At 45.2% G+C, this 22,451-nt stretch overlaps 1 protein-coding gene across 2 annotated transcripts in view; it reads left to right on the forward strand.

Moving 5' to 3' along the window:
* The window catches only part of GLIS2 (GLIS family zinc finger 2), a 104,395-nt gene that overhangs the window by 48,415 nt on the left and 33,529 nt on the right, over positions 1 to 22,451 (forward strand). Inside the window, exons 2-3 of one of the 2 annotated variants that reach the window (XM_082262257.1) lie at positions 8,809 to 9,016; positions 13,681 to 13,829. In XM_082262257.1, the coding sequence (XP_082118383.1) occupies positions 8,839 to 9,016; positions 13,681 to 13,829 (327 nt within the window). In that variant the 5' untranslated portion in view covers positions 8,809 to 8,838. Of the gene's footprint in view, positions 1 to 8,803; positions 9,017 to 13,680; positions 13,830 to 22,451 lie in introns of both variants that reach the window. The other variant, XM_082262258.1, reaches the window with a different exon arrangement.

The raw sequence follows: 22,451 nt of genomic DNA on the forward strand, positions 1-22,451 counted from the left end.
AATGTAAACAAGCCGCCTGTCATTCTCCCCTGTGTAGAAATAGTGATCATACGGTTCTACTATGTAGGACCGTTGATCACTGTTCCTACACCTCAAGCCACAGCCAATCACAGTTAGAATCACGCCCCTAGGGACACACATAGCCCCTCCCTTTCACAAAAAAGGTAACCCCTTCACTGCCAGTGTAATTTTACAGTAACAGTGCATATGTATAGCACTGATTACTGTAGTAATGTCACTGGTATCCCCAAAAGTGTCAAAAATGTCAGTCAAGGGTCCGATCTGTCCGCCGAAATGTCGCAGTACCGCAAAAAAAATCGCAGATCGCCGCCATTACGCGTTAAAAAAAAACAACAAAAATGACAAAAATCTTTCCCTTTGTTAGTAAACGCGATAACTTTTGCGCAAACCAATCAAAATACGCTTTTTGCGATATTTTTTTTTTACCAAACATATGTAGCATAAAACAAATTGGCCGAAAATGTTAAAAAATTTTGATTTTTACATTTTTTTGGGGGGAATTTCATATAAAAAAATGTGAAAAATATTGTTATTTTTGCAAAATTTATGCTATTTTTTGTTTATAGCGCATGATCAAAAAATCGCACAGGTGATCAAATACCACCAAAAGAAAGCTCTGTTTGTGGGAAAAAATTTGTTTAGGTACAGCTTCGCACGACCACGCAATTGTCCGTTAAAGTCACGCAGTGCCGAATCGCAAAATAGGCCCTGGTCAGGAAGGGGGTAAAATCTTCCAGGGCTTAAGTGGTTAAATGTCGGTGCCTGCAACAAACTCATGCACCTATCAGAGACAGCTATGTGAATTTATTGGAGGCATGGTGAGGGCCGGCACTGAGGTTGACGTGTCCATATCCAGACAATACTGTCCTCAATGCATGTTCATCCCCAGTAGTACAGCATCATTGGATCCTGAGAAGTCACCAGCTATGCAGCCAACAGCACCATATAGCAAGCAATGACGCACCGGTGGCTTCATTCAATTGTCAGCCAGGAGGTTCCTTTTTTAATACCAATAGAGCCATTGCCATATTTGGGTAATGGCATCAGCAAGCATCCCGTGGCTAAATAGGGTCAGGTATGAATAATTGGTCACTAGGAAGCCAAAGGCTGCTGACGTCTTAGCAACTACTAGTCCTGTGTGGAAAGCTGTCACATTTATGAAAGCTTCCCAGTACGGAATGTCCAACTCTCTCTATGTCAACTTTGTTCCTATTTACCGCCAATTTGCCTTTGTGCAAACTGGCCTCCATTCTTTTTGAATCTATCGCAAGCATAGCAACAGATTCCTACAGCGGCAGAAATAAGAACTACAGTACCTGAATCTGGGGCACATGTTGGATCTTCTACCAAAACTGTCACTAGGCTTTTCTGAATTAGGTGCAGTCCATTTTAAGGGGGTCATTTCACTAGAAAAGTGTTGTAACTGCTTTATTGGATCCCCCTCCAAAAGGTCTAACCCTTCCCCAGTCTATTTAAAACTTAGTTTTGGCTGGAATTTAGTTATAGAGTTCAACTGGAAAGTATTCATAGCGCTTCACTTTTTCCACATTTTGTTATGTTACAGCCTTATTCAAAAATGGATTAAATTCATTATTTTCCTCAAAATTTTACAAATAATTCCCCATAATGGCAATGTGAAAGAAGTTTGTTTGAAATCTTTGCAAATTAATTAAAAATAAAAATCGAAAAAATCCCATGTACATAAATATTCACAGCCTTTGCCATGACACTCAAAATTGAGCTCAGGTGCATTCCATTTCCACTGGTCATCCTTGAGCTGTTTCTACAACTTGATTGGAGTCCACCTATGGTAAATTCAGTTGATTGGATATTATTTGGAAAGGCACACACCTGTCTATATAATGGTCCCGCATTTAGCAATGCATGTCAGAGCACAAACCAAGCCATAAAGTCCAAGGAATTGTCTGTAGACCTCCAAGAAAGGATTGTATCAAGGCACAAATCTGGGAATAATTACTGCAGCATTGAAATTTCCCCTGAGCACATTGGCCTCAATCATCCATAAATGGAAGAAGTTTGGAACCACCAGGAGTCTTCCTAGAGTGGGTCACCTGGCCAAACTAAACAATCAGGGGAGAAGGGTCTTAGTCAGAAAGGTGACCAAGAATCCTATGGTCACTCTGACAGAGCTCCAGCCTTTCTTTGTGGAGAGAGGAGAACCTTCCAGAAGAACAACCATCTCCGCAGCACTCCACCTATCAGACCTGTATGGTAGAGTGACCAGATGGAAGCCACATCTCAGTAAGAGGCACATGACAGCCCTTCTAGTTTGCCAAAAGGCACCTGAAGGACTCAGACCATGAGAAACAATATTCTCTGGTCTAATGAAACAAAGATTGAACTCTTTGGCCTTAATGGCAAGCGTCACGTCTGGAGGAAACCAGGCATCGCTCATGACCTGGCCAATACTATTACTACAGTAAAGCATGGGGGTGGCAGCATCATGCTTTGGGGATGTTTTTAAGCGGCAGGGCCTGGGGTCTAGTCAGTATTGAGGGAAAGATGAATGCAGCAATGTACAGAGACATCCTTGATGAAAACCTGCTCCAGAGCGCTCTGGACCTCAGACTGGGGCAAAGGTTGATCTTCCAACAGGACAACGACCCTAAGAACACAGCTAAGATATCAAAGGAGTGGCTACGGGACAACTCTGTGAATGTCTTTGAGTGGTCCAGCCAGAGACAAAACTTGAACAGATTGAACATCTTTGGAAAGATCTGAAAATGGCTGTGTACCGATGCTCCCCATCTAACCTGATGGAGCTTGGAAGGTCCTGCAAGGAAGAATGGGAGAAACTGCCCAAGAATAGGTGTGCCAAGCTTGTAGCATCATACTCAAAAAGATTTGAGGGTGTAATTGGTGCCAAAGGTGCTTCAGCAAAGGCTGTGAATATTTGTCTACGTGTGATTTTTTTCGTTTGTAATTTTTAATAAATTTGCATAGATTTCAAACAAACTTCTTTCACGTTGACAATATTGGGTATTGTTTGTAGAATTTCAAAGAAATTAATGAATGTCCATTTTGGAACAAGGCTCTAACATTAAAATGTGGAAAAAGTGAAGCGCTGTGAATACTTTCCAGAAGCACTATATAGACAGCGATGACAACTGAAATACTAGAGGTCATATGCACCTATTCTGAGTCACTGTCCTATGTGACTTGAAGGTATCGAGTCATGCAGGGCCAAATGAGATGTGGTCAATAGAAAAAAAAAATCACTAGCAAAGGCATCAGGACAGAAAAGTTTGGACAAACATAACAAGATGGCCCAAACTGCAGCCCTTAGAAACCAGCAGGAACTTTCCACCATCAGAATAGACTGATCATTAGCTGTAGCCGCTGGTCAAGAAAAAATTTCCAACGACCCCGTTAGACTGACTTCTGCTGAGCAGGGGTAACCACACATGGATCTAAATTCGGTGGGTCCCTGTTGAACTGTCTGAATTTCGATCCATCTATAGCCAGCTTTAGATGCTCATCACAAACTTCTCACAAAAAACATCAAAGCTGGAATCTGATTGGAGATTGGATTGAATGGATTGAGATCTGATTGGACATTGGAGACAGTCAGAAAAAGATAAATTTGCATAGCGAAGGTTTCAGAAAGCATAGCCAACCACCCCACATATGAAGATCTATGTGGATTCTGACTGCAGTGAATTTTACAGACCTCAGATTTAGGCCAGCTTTAGGCTAGGTATAATGGAAGGTATAAAGACCTTCATGTGTTCATATCGGGGTGTGAGAAGCAAGCAGGAAGATGGGCAGTCTGCAATCTCTATCCTTTCAACTTGACTGCTCTTTTCTTGACCCATATTTTTCGATTGCAATTGTCCAGATCAACTGAGTTCAAAATAAACACCCATCGTCCACATTTCGCTAGCCGCGCATGTTGATGCACCTGGCCGTTCTGTGCTCCTGTGTTCCCTGCTCCCCTGCCAGTTCTACCTTATCAGTCCTGGCACTACTTACACTCGCTCCTCCTATTTCACAGCTGGATACACACCGTCACTCTGTGTCTACCAGTGGCCCCAGGGTGCATTAGTGCCTCTATATTGGCGCTTTTCCACTGCATGGAACCGAACGGTTCGGCTCGCTTTTGTGCTTTTTCACTGCTGGTATCGCAGGTGTAGGAACGGTTCGGTACGGTACGGCGGCGCTTTTCCACTGCATGGCTCTCAAAAACAGTACCTACTCGATTGTGGTTCCAAGAGGTACCATACCCGGTACCATATCCCACAATCCTTTGCATGCAGTCACTACTAGCCACTGATTGGTCAGAGAATCCCACCCCATTGTTATCCCACCCACTTAACTTTAGTACTACTTTAGTGGTACTTTAAAGCAAACCATACCGTACTGTACCGAACCGTTCCAACACCGTACCATGCGGTACCAGCAGTGGAAAAGCAAACCGGGCCAAGCAGGGCCGAGTAGAGCCGAGCCGGTACTTGCAGTGGAAAAGTGCCAATGTGGACATGTACATTGACATTGTTCTGAGCCCATTGACACTTTCTCTGCTGTCTTTGGTGAGCTACAATGTAATCTTATATAGTTATATAGCCTGGTTGGAAAAAGACACAAGTCCATCTAGTTCTAGTTCAACCAATAAAAGGGATTAAAAAATACAATCCTGTATATACAATCCTATCCTGACTAGCAAATAAAAACAAAAAAGGGTGCTACTGAAAAATCTTAACAGGTGCTTCTTTATTCTTTATACAGCAACCCTCTACATTCAGATGTTAATAGTGGTAATTAGAGTATTAATTACATAATTTAGATTAATAGTTAAAGATGAATTGCGATGTAAGCCAATGTCTAAATCAGGGGTTTTCAACCTTATTGAGGCCAGGGCCTGGCAAATTCCACTCCCCAACAGAAACACACAAAATAAATGTATACACAATAAAAGTATGGGAATACAAAATATGTATTAAAAATTTGGAAGGCGTTGGATGGGGCTGGGTATCATTGCTGGGGGTGGGGTAGACTTGGTGGCCCTGTGAGGGTTCGATAGGGAGCAGGGGGCAACTGTGGGGGATGTTTTCCTGGAGGGGACTGGGGGTATATTTAGGAGACTGGGGACATTGCAGGGGCACTATGGGAGGAAAGGAAGGACCTGTAGGGGTGATGGGTGCATTGGGGGGCACTATGGGAGATTGGGCAGCACTGTGGGGGCTCAGTGTTAATAGGCCTAATGGCACTGTAAGAGGTTGATAGGATCTACAAATGGCTGGAGGTCCAGGAGAGAGGCTGCAGCCTGGCAGTGGGCCATGGTCCAGGGGTTAAGAACCGCTGATCTGAATACAAGAAACATGTATATTGTTTCATGAATTTTGGTGTGCTTTGTGTATTTCTTCCAGATCCATGCAGAGATCCAGTGTGAAAATTTACCTCTGTGGAGGAGCTTCCTGTAATTAAAGCTGAACTCCAGCTTTTGCTACACTTACCAGCTTGGCCCAAACTAACTATGTTCCTCACTAACACGTGAGGCCGCTGGATGTGAGGTATAAACTGTATGTAGCTGGGGCGGGTTTAAGCCAAGACTTCCTGTCCCATACCACCCAAATAATACTTGTACAAGTAGTGTTGTTATCATCATTATGCTGTACATAGCCAGTGCAGAAAGCAGAGCTGTAGGCGGGGCCAAGAAGCTACACCCCCTAAAGGCTGCCTGCAGAAAACTACTAGAGGGGGTGGAAACCAGACCAGTCACCCTGCACAAGATGAAAGACTGGTCTTTTTTACAAGAAGCTCCTGCACAGAGGTAAACTTTCACACTGGATTACTGCACATATCTGGTAAAAAAAAACGCAAATGTACAGTTAAGTTTTAAAGTACTAATTAAAGCTGTTGTAAAGTCAGAAGGTTTTTTTTATCTATATCTAAGATATTTTTATCTAAAATCCTTCTGTGTGCAGCAGCCCCCTAATACTTACCTGATCCCCATCTCTGTCCAGCGATGTCGACCAGTGCCTCAGCCATCTGGGACTCTTTCTCTCCTGATTGGCTTAGGCACAGCAGTGGCGCCATTGGCTCCCGATGCTGTCAATCAAACTCAGCCAATCCGGAGAGAGAGAGGGGGTGGGGGCCGAATAGCAGCTCCCTGTCTGAATAAATACACAAAGCTGCTGTTCGGCTCAGGTGCCCCCATAGCAAACTGCTTGGTTTGGGGGAACTCAACAGAAGGGAGGGGCCAGGAGCTCCATCCAGGGACCCCAGAAAAGGAGGATCTGGGCTGCTCTGTGCAAAACCATTGCACAGAGGAGGTAAGTATAACATGTTTGGTATTTTAAGCAGGTTGTAATCGGCAGTTAGGTGCGGGACGGTAGGAGTTAATGCCTTTCCCGGTTCTTTGGTCTTTTTGGCGGGTTCTTCTCTGGGTCTAGCCCACATATCCTGTGATATAAATATGGGACAGTTGTCCAATACAGGGAACCCCTGAGAAAACCACCTAGGGTCGGTTCAGGTTTGAGTTACCTCCAAAAACATGTTCCCGACAAAGGCCTAGTGGAGAGTTAGGACTAATGCCTGTAAGGGAGAGAGACAGCAAATGACACCTGCGAGGAGGAGAAGGATGTTTGTTATCACCATTGGGATGTAAATTTATCAGAACCTGGGGTTTGCCCCGAAGACACCAGCCCTGGAGGAATGCCTTTGATGGACTTTGTACTGCACGAATACTACCTTTGCAGGTATGCCGGGGCAGCACACAGCCTGAGTTAGAGTAAGGAATTAGGGAAGAATTATGTCTGTGAATGTTGGACTCTGAAATTATCTTTTGCACTTTTCTAAGTGAAGCGTTTGAAATGTTGTTCTTGCCTGGTCTGAAGTTGCTTAAAAGGGTGTAATGCAAGTAACTGGCAGCACAACATAGTCTACCGAGTGGGTCTTAAAAACATTTGGGTAGGAAGATATCGGCGTGGAGTAGAGCAGTGTAAAAGCACAAGTTTTTCTCTCTGAAAAAAAAAAAAAGACACAAGTTGTTACCTAGGATAACGGAAGTTTTACAGCAGCCTGTCGACAGCGCCTACCTGTTATAGGGGGAGCAACGAGGGAGATATTGTCAGCGGTCTTTCTGCCAGCGGTCTGTCTTCAGAGCAGCGAGAGTGGATTTGCGCCACAGAGGTCTCCATCCTGACGGAAGTTCAAGAGTTAAGTACACGTGTGGAGCCCACGAAGGGTGCATGACGGGGCCCACTCCGCTACTGGGGAATGGTAGTGGAAAACGCTGGACAGGTGGATGTGGACAAGGCTCAGCGCGTCCCTTCTAAATGCAAGTTACTAGGAAGATGTACATTGTCACAGGGACCTGAGAGTTAACTGGAGAACAGTTACAGTGCAAGTGTACACGGTATATGTTCATCTCTGAGAGTAAAGGCCTGCCTTAAGGTTGAGTATTCCTCCATGGCAGTCTCAGCCTTGCCCCAGGGCATTGATGAAAATGGTACAAAGTAAAGGTATCCCGTGTGTAGTAAGAGTGACCCTGTTCAAGGTGCCTAGCGTAGCCCGAAGAACCCACACTGGGTAGGCCTCTCGTGTGACCTCTGCTTGGTGCCCTACGAGGAGGGAGAGACATGGAGGACGGGACAATCAACCACCACCCTACCACCCACAACCCCTTACAAAAATGCAGTAATCAGAATTTGTGGTGTGACCACTCTTCCTCCTCAGCACAGTATTTCTGATCAGGTGACAACCAGGTTATGACAATCTGATCCCAGGGTGCAGCAATGTAAGGTGCTGCATGTAAGGTGTGCCATGATGTATTGGAGGGGGCCAGATTCTGGCCTGTATTGTTCTGCATCTCTCAAGAAAAGAGGTGAAAACTGATTATGTTTGGTGATTTCAACAGCTACTAATTTTAAAACCTTGTCCTTCATTTCTGCAATTAAATGTATTTCCCTCCTCTTATTTTTGTTTTTTGTAATAAAAGTGCTGATATGTGATCACCTTTTGTTTCAAGGAGGCAGTGCTGTTCCTAATACAGATGGTTATGTCTTTTTTTTTTAACTCATCTATTTGGTGGAGTGTGTTGTTTTATGATGGTATTATGTTATTTTTTACTCTATGCACTTCCTATGCACTTCCATGTGCTTACCCTAGCCTCTGGCAACCTGCCACCTAATTAGCGTTTGCATGGATTGCCATCTCTTTCTCTCCTTCCTCTTCCCTCCTTTCCTCTCCTTCCACTGTTTCTCCTCTCAGTCGTCTTTGTATGTCTCCCCCTCCAGTCCAGTGTCCTTCCCCCATTCCATTCTGTGTCCTCTCTCACCCTCCCCTCCAGCATGTCTCTCCACCCTCCCGTTTTTCTCTCTCCACTCTACAGTGCTCCCAGGCCTTCTAACATTCCTCAGTGTCTGGCTGTGGCTGGCTCTATGCCCAGGATGGGGGTGGCGCAGGGGGGGGGGGGGGCACGCCTTTATCCCCACATGGCACTAACTGGGTGACCCTCCCTTTTCCAGATTCCCTTAGGAGAGGGGGGGGCATCTCACATTTCAAAAAGAGGGGGCATCCTAGACCCCCCACCCCTTATCCATCAGGAAACCACACGTGGCATTTAGTAGCACCCTTTTCCTGACAGATCCACACAAGGATCTTTAACCCTTGATTTCCTGTTGGGCTGACTGCACTTGATACTGCAGGGAGATGCTTTGTAGCTATGTGGAAAGGAAAAGGTTAATGATGCAATGCTCTGCAGATGTCTGATGTGAGTAAAGCTGTCTGTGCTGTTTCTAATTCTCTTCTTCTCTCCAAGGACAGCTGGGGGTGCTCTGGGTGTAGCTGGTGACCATGCACTCACTGGACGAGCCCCTGGATCTGAAGCTCAGTATATCTAAGCTGCGGGCAGCACGAGAGAAGCGAGATCGGAGTGGAGGGAGCCCCAGGAAACGCACTGTGCACCATGAGCTGATGATACGGGATGATGGAACAACTGTTGTTACTCCCATCTGCTCCTCACCCCCACCAGGTGATTTCCTTTTACCCTTACCCCTGTCAGGCAAATTGTCCATGTCCTCACCCCCATAAATACTTCCCCTTTATCCTAACCCCCACAATGATCCCACTACACCCTCATCCCTACCAAGTGAGCCCACTATATATTTACCCCTAACAGATGATCCCTCTATATTCTTACCCCTACCAGGTGATCCCACTATACCCTCACCCTTACCAGATAACCCCACTATATCCTTACCCCTACCAGGTGATCCCACTATACCCTCACCCCTACCAGTTGAGCCTACTATACCCTCATCCCTACCAGGTGTGCCCACTATATCTTTTTACTTCTACTAGGTGTACCCACTATATCCTTACATCTACCAGGTGAGCCCCCTATATTTTTACTTCTACCAGGTGATCGCACTATATCCTCACCCCTACTAGGTGATCCCACTATATCCTTACCCCTGCCAGATGAGTCTACTATACCCTCGCCCCTACCAGGTGATTCCACTATATCTTTACCCCTACCAGATGATCCTACTATATCCTTACCTCTACCAGGTAAGCCCACTATATCCTTATCCCTGCCAGATGAGTCTACTATACCCTCACCCCTACCAGGTGATTCCACTATATCTTTACCCCTATCAGATGATCCTACTATATCCTTACCTCTACCAGGTAAGCCCACTATATCCTTACCCCTGCCAGGTGAGTCTACTATACCCTCACCCCTACCAGGTGATTCCACTATATCTTTACCCCTACCAGATGATCCTACTATATCCTTACCTCTACCAGGTGAGCCCACTATATCCTTACCCCTGCCAGGCAAGTCCAAACATATCCTTACCCCTACCAGATGATCCTACTATATCTTCATCTCCACCTTCTTTGTCCTCACTCATACTAAATTATCACACTGCATCCTTATCTCTAGTAGTTAATCCCACTATATCTTTACCCCTTCCAGGTGATACCACTATATCCTTATCCCTACCAGATGATCCTAATATATCCTCAGCCCCACCTTCTTTGTCCTCACTTGTACTACATGATCCCCCTATACTCTTAGCCCTATGGTGATTCTTCTATAACCTCGCCTCAATCAGGTGATTACTTTATATCCTCAGCCCCTACAAAGTGATCCGTCTAAATCCGTCTTTTTCAACCTTTTTACTATAAAATAACCCTTGAAATAATTTTTACGTCCAAACGACCCCTATATCACCCTCTTCCTGTATATGACAAAAACGTTTGTCATAATGATCAATAAATAAAACAAATAATAATGGTCAATAAAGAAATGCATTAGGGGATGGATAGATGACACTGAAGCCTTGAGGTGAGAATGGATGACAGGTTGAATTTATAATAATGACGATGGTAGGCTGATGGAACCTCTGTGGGGCAACCAGATAGTAGCTAGATAGCTTCCACATACCAAAAGGTCAGAAATTGAATTTTTTCCAAACATACAATTACCACAAACTCCAACATGTTTCAGGGGCCAGTCATCCACCTTAATATTAATCAGAGCAACACAGCAAATGGCCATTTACACCAACTGCTGAATGTTGCTGTGTTAATACACCATTCCAACAAAAAAAACAAAACAAAAAAAAAACTGGTATTTTAGGAGTATTCACATTCCGAGTAGAGTACTGCAGACAGTGAAAAGTTCAGATGTTGGGTAAAGGCAGGATAGGCTTCCCCGAAGAATGGAAGAATTGAGTTTTCATGAATGGCCTAATGGCAGACGGAGTAGGAGTTAGCTGTACAGATTCCGGTACGGAGTTCCAGAGCATGGGAGAGGTTCTGGAAAAGTCCTGCTGGTGAGTATTGGAGGTGGTGAGAAGGAGGCTAGGATAAGAAAATCATGGGAGAAATGAAGAGGACAGTTTGGCTTAAATTGTAAGACTAGGTTGGCAATAAAGCTCAGGGCTGAGTTGTGGATTGGCATAGATAGAAACTCTCCACCTTTTCTCTGCAGACTCATCAAAGGCTAGTTAATGTGCCTACCAGTTCTTCAAGCTGTGGAGAGTTCCTTCCACCTCTGTTGGTGATTTATCAGATTGGAACAGTGACATCACTACGCCTGTCACACAGCAGAAACTGTATGAAAAGAGCAGGTTGTGATCATGGGGCGAACTCAAAGAAGGAAGGACCTGAATATCAAACTTTTTGATTTGCTGCAGCACACTAAGCAAGCCTTTCTGCCTCTTTCATACAAGCACATGAGTTTTGTCTTTTTTTATAAACAGTGCAAATATAGGAAAGTACCTGCTCGTCCAGCAGGAAATCCAGTGTGTGTCTATCCTTGGGAAATAAATTTAGAAGAGACAAGGCCAAACCTGGCTGGCTAAACCGTAATGTTAAAAAACTTATTAGGGGAAAAAAAATGGCCTTCAAGAAATATAAATCAGAGGGCACAGTATCGGCTTTCGTGCAATACAAGGAGGCAAATAAGAAAAGTAAATACGAAATCAAAATGGCTAAAATCAACTTTGAGAGACAAATAGCGGAGGATAGTAAAAAGAACCCAAAGAAATTCTTTAAATATATCAACAGCAAAAAAGCAAGGGCAGAGCATATTGCACACATAATTAACAAAAATGAGGGGATGGTTACAGAGGACACTGAAAAGGCAACCGTGCTGAACTCCTTTTTCTCATCAGTCTTTACTCAGGAAAAGGAGGGGTACACTGACCATGACTGTATGGTCAGTAGTATTACACAGGACTTGCTGCTATGGCTAACAGAGGGTGAAATCAGGGAAAGCCTGGATAAAATTAACACAAACAAAGGCCCGGATGGCGTACATCTGAGAGTACTCAAAGAGCTCAGAAAGGTTATATCTAGACCACTATTCCTGATCTTTGCTGACAGTATTATGACAGGAAATGTACCAGGGGATTGGAGGAAAGCTAATGTGATACCGATATTCAAAAAAGGGCAGAGGCATATCCCGGGTAATTATAGGCCTGTCAGTCTGACATCGATAGTATGTAAAGTTCTGGAGGGGATGATAAGGGACTATATCGTAGAGTTTGCTAAAGACAACAACATCATCAGCAGTAATCAGCACGGGTTTACAAATGGGCGTTCTTGTCAAACCAATCTCTTAACATTCTACGAGGAGGTGAGCTGTGAGCTAGATAGGGGCAGACCAGTGGATGTGGTGTACCTGGATTTCGCCAAGGCGTTTGATACAGTTCCCCACAAGTAATTTATAAAATAAGGTCTGCAGGTATCGACCGCAGGGTTTGCTCTTGGATACGGAATTGGCTAAAAGGGCGTGTCCAAAGGGTGGTAATAAACATCGCATACTCAGACTGGTCTGAGGTGGTAAGCGGGGTCCCCGAAGGCTCAGTCCTGAGACCAACCTTGTTCAATTTATTAATAAACAGCATTGAGGACGGGATCAGTAGTTCTATATCGGTTTTTGCAGATGACACAAAATTGGGCAGGGCAATAACTGCACAGCATGAAGCAGATATCCTACAAAATGACCTGGACAAAATAACGGAGTGGGCTACAACATGGCAAATGAGGTTTAATGTGGAGAAGTGTAAGGTTTTGCACTTGGGGACTAAAAACATAAAAGCACAATACACATTAGGGGGGAACCCTTGGGGGAATCAAAAATGGAGAAAGATCTGGGAGTCTTGGTAGATGATAGACTAGGCAATAGCATGCAATGTCAAGCGGCAGCTGCCAAAGCCAGCAGAATATTAGCATGCATAAAGAAAGGGATGTATTCCAGAGATAAGACTATAATCCTTCCACTTTATAAAACTCCGGTCCAGAGTATTCTGTCCAGTTCTGGTCGCCAGTCCTCAGGAGGGATGTGTTGGAGCTGGAGAGGATCCAGAGAAGGGCAACTAAACTAATTGGGGGATTGGAGGACCTTAATTATGAAGAGCGTCTGCAATCGCTTGATTTATTCTCCCTGGAGAAGAGACGCCTGAGAGGGGACATGATAGCAATTTATAAATATCTCAATGGTGATCTCGGCATAGAAAAAAATCTATTCAGTCGTAGGGAGTGCATGAGGACTCGAGGGCATACATTGCGATTAGAGGAGAAGCGTTTTAACCTCAAGCAACGTGGGGGGGTTCTTTACTGTTAGAGCTACAAGATTGTGGAATTCTCTACCCCAAGAGGTGGTTTCTGCAGGAAGTATGGTGGCTTTCAAAAGACTCTTAGACATACATCTCAAGGATCAGAACATTCAGGGGTATGTGAGATGATTACAGCCACACACACCTACACAGGTTGAACTGGATGGACTATTGTCTTTATTCAACCTCACCTACTATGTAACTATGTAACTATGTCTAGTTTCCTAGGGAGCTGACAACACAGTGCATCTTCTACTCTGGGATCCAAAGCAGTGTTGTCAGCCATGCTGTATCCTCCTCTACTGCACTACAAAACAGATGTGGAGAGGAGGAGGTGTTCTTTACTCAAAGAGGAGAGAACAAAGGTAGGGCTGACAATGCCGCTTGTGATTTCAGTGCAGCTTTGGCAGCACTGCTGGCTCAGACAGAAAGTTATAATTGAGCCCTTTGACCTTTTTTGATCCTGGAGCTATCTACAGTATTTCACCTGCAGGCCCACTTTTGTTCTCATGAACCCCCGTTGCCACACACCACTAATACCTCTCTGCTTTGATTTTCTCAGGGTACCTGCCTCGTTTTCGGGATGGGGACAGCTCCCCTTTTTCTTCTCCTCCAGTGGTGGACCTTAGCCTCTCCCCACCTTCTGAGATGGACTCCCCCAGCCGTGCATCCTTGTCCCCAGAGAGGATGACGGGTGTGGATATCCCACTGGTGAGTCTCAGTCTCATATCTGTTGTCTATAACATTGCTGTCATATAGGAGGGAAACCTTCTGTATTTCCATTATGTCCCATTGTGCAATTGTTTTTTCAGTAGAAAGCTAGACCTACATTGTAGAAAAGGAGGATCCCAGACAAATCTTCCTTGATTTTCATTATATTGAATTTCTTTACTATGGTGTCAGCCATGATTTGTGATTCCATTATGTCCCACTGTGCAATTGTTTTTTTAGTAGAAAGCTAGACCTACATTGTAGAATAGGAAGATCCCAGACAAATCTTCCTTGATTTTCATTATATTGAATTTCTTTACTTTGGTGTCAGCCATGATTTGTGATGAAAATATCTTACAATCATAACTGATTAGACAGTAATTCCATGCAAGTTATAGTGAGAAAGGACTAAAGGAATCAAAAGGGCCTCCAACTGAATTTGTAAGCAGCACAGTAAAGATTTGCATGTCATCACATATCCCAAATACAGTATAAGAGGATTATACCTCCTTTCAGGACAATGGGCAGAGCTATGCAAATCATTACTTTGTTCCCCAATAAGCGAGATGCACATCCAGAAATGCTAGTTTATAGTGCAAATATAGCTTAATATAGTATATATTTTAATATAATATACTGCTAATCATAATAGTTGAAAGATAAGATTTAAAGGTTTTTGTGTTTAGTGTTTAATCTGGCTACACTCATTACAATCTATATAGTTGTTAGTACATCTAAGGGTCATTGCATAGTCAATGTGTATAGTGGCATTCACATGGGCATACTTAAGTGTATGCCCCTACGAGGGTCATGTATGCCCGCAAGGGAATGCACAGGTGTTCCATGCATTCCCATACAGCACACGCAGATAGTGTGCATTTTGTATGTGACAGATGTCAAATTGGAAGCAGTGGCTGTGTCTGTGCAGCCACTGTGTCCCAAGTGACATGAATAGGAAAGCCTGCATGGGGATGCATGGAGCACCTGTGCATTCACATGCAGGCAAGCATGGCCATTGCACAAGTATATGTTTGAGTACACGCGTGTGAACAAGGCCTAAGGGTCTCTGTTAATGGGCTTAGGGCTTGTGTCGATGGGGAAATTCAGCTCCCTTTTAGATGCATTCTGCTTGCATTGGACCTCCATTTCAGACACATCATTCATAGTTTATTTTTAGGTGTTTTGGACTTGCAGTTGACCTCCTTCTAACCTGCATTTGACTTCCTGCTAAGCTGCATCAACCTGATTCAAAGCTGCTTTTGCATTTTCATTGACTTGTAAGGGGTTTAGAAGTGTCTCTGACACAAACAAAAGCCTGTTGACACTGGCCCCAATTTGTGTGTAGCCAAGGTTTACAATCTGATTAGCTGTAACAAAAATGTTCCAGTGTTTGCAATTCATTTTTCACTCACTTTTTGTCTTTTAATGCTGTTATTGACGTTTTTGTTAAGTTCCCAAACCTTGATAGAAAACATCATACAAATATAGACAATGTCAGAAATATCTTGATCCTCACTCACAATCTTGATTTTATGCTTAAATACCTTTCCCAGCATTGCAAATAATAAGCTCCTATCAGTAGATATATAGTTATATTAAAGCTCAATTGAACTCCTAGTTAATTTGCTTCAATACCGGGTACTTTTACCCTCTTCCTGCCAAGGCCAATTTTCAGCTTTCAGCGCTGTCACACTTTGAATGACAATTCCGCAGTCATGCAACGCTGTACCCAAAGGACATTTTTATAATTTGTTTTCGCACAAATAGAGCTTTCTTTTGGTGGTATTTAATCATTGGTGGGTTTTTATTTTTTGCTAACAAAAATTAAAAAAAAGACCGAAAAAAAAAAGTTTTTCTTAGTTTCTGTCAAAAAAATTTCTAAATAAGTAACTTTTCTCCTTCGCTGATGTGCGCTGATAGGCTGCACTGATGAGAGGGCACTGATGAAGTGGCACTGATGAGTAGGCACTAATATGCAGCACTGATGGGCACTGATAGACAGCACTGATAGGCAGCACTGATGGGCACTGATAGGTGGCATTGATGGATACTTATAGGCAGCACTTATGGGCAATAATAGGCCAAACGGATAGGTGGCAATGATGGGCGGCACTGATGAGCACTAATGAGTAGACACTGAAGAGCACTGAAAGGCAGCATTGACTTGCATCACTGATGGGCACAGACTGGTATCACTGATGGGTACAGATTGGCATCACTTATGGGCGCAGATCAGCATCACTGACAGGCACAGATTGGCATCACTGCTGGGCCCTGTTGGGGCTGTACTGATGATTAGTGCCCTGATTATCTGTACAGGTCTCCCCTGTGAGTAATGGCAGCTGGTCGGCTCTCTGTCAGTGTGAGGCGAGGAGAGCCAATAACTGGCATTTCCTTGTTTACATGTGATCAGCTGTGATTGGACACAGCTGATCACATGGGTAAAAGACCCTTATCATCAGCGCTTTACTGAAATCAGGGTCGAGCAGTGTCCCAGGAATACAGCACACCGCGATTGCCGCACTGTGTGCCCCTGGTGGCACGCAAGCGCTATGAGACCTAGGCAATGTCAAATGATGCTGTCCCAGAACAAGAGAGCACCCTGTCATTATTATTATTATTATTATTATTAATAAAGATTTCTATAGCGCCAACAGTTTACGCAGCGCTTTACAATATTAGAGGGAGACAGTACATTTACAATACAATAAAATACAAGAGGATTAAGAGGACCCTGCCTACAATCTAATGGGGTGGGGCAGGTGTTACAAGAGGTTGTAAGAGTAGGGAATGAGCTGATGGCAGATTAGTTGGCGGTGTGATAGGCTTCCCTGAAGAGATACATTTTCAGGGATCGCCTGAAAGCAGCTAGAGTAGGAGATAGCCCTACAGGTTGAGGTAGAGCGTTCCAGAGGATGGGAGAGGCCCTGGAGAAATCCTGGAGACGAGCATGAGAGGAGGAGACAAGGGAGCTTGAGAGTAGGAGGTCTTGAGAGGAGGGGAGAGGACGGTTTGGGTGATATTTGGAGACAAGATTGGTGATGTAGCTCAGGGCAGAGTTGTGAATGGCTTTGTATGTTGTGGTTTAGTATTTTGAATTTAATTCGCTGGGCAATCGGGAGCCAGTGTAGGGATTGGCAGAGAGGGGAGGCAGACGCTGAGCGGTTGGTAAGGTGGATAAGCCTGGCAGCAGCGTTCATGATAGACTGAAGAGGGGATAGCCTATGAAGTGGTAGGCCTATGAGAAGGGAGTTGCAATAGTCGAGGAGAGAAATTACAAGGGAGTTAATGAGTAGCTTGGTGGTTTCAGTTGTTAAAAAGGGGCGAATTTTAGAGATGTTGCGGAGTTGAAGTCTACAAGCTTTTGACAATGATTGGATTTGGGGCTGAAAGGACAGGTCAGAGTCCAGGATTACACCTAGTACCCTGGCATGAGGGGAGGTATTGATGGTTGCATAACGAATTTTGATAAAAAAGTCATGGAGGGGGGCACGGGCTGGAGGGAATATTACCAGCTCAGTTTTAGAGAGATTTAGTTTGAGGAAGTGGTGCGACATCCATGTTGATATGTCAGTAAGTAAGTTAGCAATGTGAGAGGAGACTGAAGGAGTGAGGTAAGGAGTAGACAGATAGATTTGAGTGTCATTGGCGTATAGATGGTATTGGAAGCCGTGGGCGGTTATCAAGTGACCAAGGGAGGCGGTGTAGATAGAGAAGAGGAGGGGTCCAAGAACAGAGCCTTGGGGAACCCCCACAGAAAGGGGCAATGGGGAGGAGGAGGTAGAGTTGTGGGTAACACTGACGGAGCGCTGTGATAGTTAGGAGGAGAACCAAGCTAGAGCAGAATCTTGGAGGCCAAGGGAACAGAGTTTATTAAGAAGGAGCGGGTGGTCAACAGTATCAAAGGCCGCAGAAAGGTCAAGTAATAGAAGTATGGAGTAGTGGCCATTGGTTTTAGCAGTTAGTAGATCGTTTGCGAGTTTTAGTAAGGCAGTTTCTGTAGAGTGCTGCGAGCGAAAGCCAGACTGTAAGGGATCAAGAAGGTTATTTTCACTGAGGTAGGAGCTGAGACGGTTGTAGACTAAGCGTTCTAGAAGTTTAGAAGTGAATGGGAGCAGTGAAATGGGTCTTAAGTTGTTCAGGTTGGTGGGGTCTAGTGAGGGCTTTTTAAGTATGGGAGTGATCTGCGCATGTTTTAGAGGGGAGGGGAAGGTGCCACTAGAGAGGGAGAGATTAAAGATGTGAGTAAAGGAGCATAGGATAGAGTAAGAGGGTGTCCGTAGTAGTTGTGAGGGAACAGGATCCAGGGAACAGGTGGTTAGGTGGGCATCTAAAAACAGTTTTTTAATTTTAATTTGTCTATACAGCGGGCAGGAGGTGCTTAAATCAGCTCAATAATAACAATAATAATAATAATAATCAGCTTAATGTCCTATAATGTGTTTACTTTTTAAAGCAGTCACAGGGGGTAGAAAAGCCTGTCCCCTGCCAGGATGCTGCAGAGAAGGACCATTGCTCTCTGTGAAGAAGTAGTGGACTTTTTACAGAGGTCTGACATGCCACCTACTGAGTCAAACCTAAAGCTTATGCTCTGTGATTGCAAAGCTCTGGCTTTGACACAGAAGGCGGCATGTCAAACCTCTGCAAATAGATTGCTGACCAATGGTGGCAGGACAAAGGCTTTTCTGCCTAGGCTGCAGCTAGTTTCTAAAATGTGACTTGCCCCCTGCTGGGTCACAAGGGGTGGGAGGACAAGGGGTTTTCTTCTCAGGACATGGCTGCTTTTTAAAGTTCAACATGCCCCTTGCTGGATCTCACCTATAGCTCTGCAATCAGCAAAGCTCATGCTCCATAATGATTAAAAATCTCTGACTCTGACTCCGCAGGAGATATGTTAGACCTCTGCAGAGAGATCACTGCTTCCTCACAAAGAGCAAGGGTCCCACTCTGCAACATGCTGGCAGAACACAAGTTTTTCTACTCAGGCTGTGGCTTCTTTCTGAAGAAAATAGATAGTAAGACCTTAAAGATCCTTTGATTTGATGCACCTGGAATATATTTATCTGTTAAAGAATAAAAGCTTAATTTGGCTTTAAAGTGGCTCTGAAGGCTTAAAGTGCTTGTTAAGTCACCTAACCCTTATAACTTGTATTCTCTCTGTTTTATGACGATCTAAAGTACTGTGTGTCAGTTTTTTTTCAAATTATAATCCTAAATACCTCTCTAATGCTGCCGCTCTGTGGTCACGTAATCCCCCTCTGCTCTCCTTCCCCGATCTAAGGAGAGCAGCAGGAGGGGCTGAGATTTCCCTGTTATGTCAACCGACCAGGAGGTATTTAGGATTATAAGTAAAAAGATCTTTAGATCTTCATAAAACAGATAGGTTACAAGTAATAGGGTTATGTATTGCAGCGGAAATAGTGTCAGGAGGAGAGGGGAGGGGCAGGGAGGAGATTGGCTCTCACTACACAGACTGAGCTGACAGACAGGGAAGGAGGGGGAGAGGGAGAGAAGCACGTAAACTGACCACGGTATCATGGATCAGCAGCCATGATTACTGTGGTCAGTTCACATAGGGGGACACAGGAACAAGCAGGATCGACCAAGTATTTTAGAACATAGAAATAAACAGAGGACGCACCGGCCTAGTGCATTATCCTCAATGTAAAAAGCTATATTGTATAAAAAAAGGTACTCACAAACAAACGCTTGATAAAGGCATAGGACATTAAAGTGGCTGTAGTGCCCACACTATCACGATCGGCGAGTGACCGGCGGACATCGGGTCCGCCGGTCACACGCCCGCACTCCTCCCTGAACGAGCCGAGGCGGGCGCGCGCTCGCCCGCTATTGGCTCTAATAGCAGTGACAGGCGAGTGACGTAGATCTACGTCACTCTGCCTGGCCGGGGCTGACTGCCGCAGTAAATATACTGTGCGCAGTCGGCAACCGGTTAACCACTTACTTACTGGGCACTTTCACCCCCTTCCTGCCCAGGCCAATTTTCAGCTTTTAGCGCTGTCACACTTTGAAGTTGTGCGGCCATGCAACTCTGTACCCAAATGAAATTTTTATCATTTTTTGAGACAGAGCTTCTTTTGATAGTATTTAATCACCACTGGGTTTTTTTTTTTTGCGCTATAAACGAAAAAAGACTGAATGTTTTGAAGAAAAAAAAAAAAGAAAAAACGTTTTCATTTTGCAAACAGGTGATTTTTTTTCCTTCACTGATGTGTGCTGATCAGGCTGCACTGATGGGCACTGATAGGCTGCACTGATGGTCACTGATGAGGTGACAATGATGGGCACTGATAGGCTTCACTGATGAGGAGGAACTGATGAGGCAGCACTGATAGGCGGCACAGAAAGGTGGCAATGAAGGGCACTGATAAGCAGTACTGATGGGCACTGATAGGTGGCACTGATAGGAAGTACTGATGAGCACTGATAGGCGGCATTGATAGGCGACACTGATGATGAGGCACTGATTGGAAGCACCAATGGGCACTGATTGGGAGCACGGTGGGAACTATTGGGACTGCACTGATAATCAAGACACTGATAGTAAGTTAGTAATGGGAGAGGAGACTGAAGGAGTGAGGGTAAGACTAGAGAGAGTGACCTGCCTGGGTGCTTCTGCCACTCTGGAACCAGGAACCAGGTATTATAGCTAAGCATTGCACCCAAGAACTAGGCACACTAGCTTAGGTGCAAACTGGAACTGACTTTATTGTAAACTCACACTGAATATATACCACACAAAATCAGATAAGAGCTTGATCACATTATCCTAAACAATGAAAACTGTAAACATAAATATCATTAGCACATCTAAGGAACAGCCAAAACAAACTTAAACAGTAATCTAATTAAACAGTAATCTAATTAAACAGTAAGCTAATTAAACAGTAATCTAATTAAACAGTAAGCTAATTAACAGGTAGTCACCTGAACAAGCCTAGGTAACTCAGATAAGTGCCCACCCAGACAGTTCAGCACCAGTATTCAAGAAGACCCAAGGCTGTAAAAATATCATTAACCAGCTTTCATTTCACATACATCTTCTCACTGAGCTTTAAGTTGGCAGGGGTCGGCGTGTCCGGATGTGAGCAAGACAGGACGTGTCTCGGCGGAGCTCCTGGTTCTATCCTGCCATTAATCCTTCCTGGCCGTTTTCCCCGGCTTGTAACCGCTCCTGTTCGGTGGGGGAACATCTGCCCATCCTGGGGATGCCTACATCGGCCTCCGGCACTCCCGGTAAGACCCGGAAGGATCAACGCCAGACCCGCTCCGCTCGCGGCCAGGCACAGAGCTCCGCCTCCGCCATCTTGGCGCCATTGCACACACCGCAGCGCGCATCGAGGGAGAGTGGGACCATGGAGCCGGAGCAGCGGGCGGACGGTTCTCCTCAGGTGCAGCCGGCTACGTCCCAGTCCTCTGTCACACAGCAGGAGGCAGATCGGCGGGCCATTACAGCTCCGATCCTGGCGGCCATCGATGACTGCAAGGCCTCCCTCATGGTGCGGATCGACCATCTGGCCTCGGAGTGCACCCTGATACGCCACGACCTCGATAAGGTGAGGGGCCGCATTGCTACTGCGGAGGGCCGCATCTCCAACGTGGAGGACAGCACGACCACCCATGCCGCCCAACTTGCGGAACTTCAGGGCCTGGTCAAGTCCCTGCAGCACCGTGCGGACGATGCTGAAGACCGCCAACGCCGCAATAATGTGAGAGTGGTGGGGCTCCCTGAAGGGGTGGAGGGGTCTAAACCGGCCATATTTGCGGAACAATTCTTTAAGGATCTGCTCGCCCTCACGGATCTCCCCCCCACATATGTTGTGGAGCGAGCCCATCGAGTTCCCCTGGGCGCTAGGCCGCCGGGGGCCCCGCCACGGCCCTTCCTGGTCAAATTCCTGAACTATCGGGATCGGGACATGCTCCTGGCCGAGGCCCGGAAGCATCAAGACCTACACTTTGAGAACACCCGGATCATGCTCTTCCCTGACTTTTCGGCTGAAACCCAGAGGAAACGCCGGTCGTTCACGGAAGTCCGTAAACGCCTCCGAGATAAGGAAATTAAATATAGCATGCTGTACCCCAGCAGGCTCCGGGTTCAATTTAACGGTTCCGTGAAATTTTTTGAATCCCCTCAAGAGGTCTCGGAGTGGATGGACGGTATTCGCTGATTCCCGGCTGCGGGCTGCTCTTCTTCACGGATCTGTCCCCTGCTTCCTGGAGTGCTGATGTCCCTTTGTGCGAGGTTTTCCCTTTTTCTTTTTTCCCCCCCGTTTTGTATCCCTTTTTTGGTCTCATGTGCTCCTGACTGCCCGGGGGCTCCGCTGGAGTCTCTACTACACTTATTTGGTTCCTGTCGAACTTTGTTTGCACTGTACAGCGTTCACTGACTCTCATGTTGGGAAGTTTGGGGCTTCAGGCCCGTGCCAGCTGGGTTTTGCCAGGATTCCCTGGCTTGTTTGATGTTGCTGGTACAAGGGCATTTGGGCAGTTTTTTTCTGGGCAGCTTTACCTCCTCCTGACTGTATGGATCCTCGGGGCCTGTTGGTCTCTGTGGTGCGCTGAATGTGACTCGGACAACTGGATTGTGGACTTCCTGGCCAT

This window comes from Pelophylax lessonae, assembly GCF_965119305.1.
Source record: "Pelophylax lessonae genome assembly, chromosome: 6".
Taxonomy (NCBI): domain Eukaryota; kingdom Metazoa; phylum Chordata; class Amphibia; order Anura; family Ranidae; genus Pelophylax; species Pelophylax lessonae.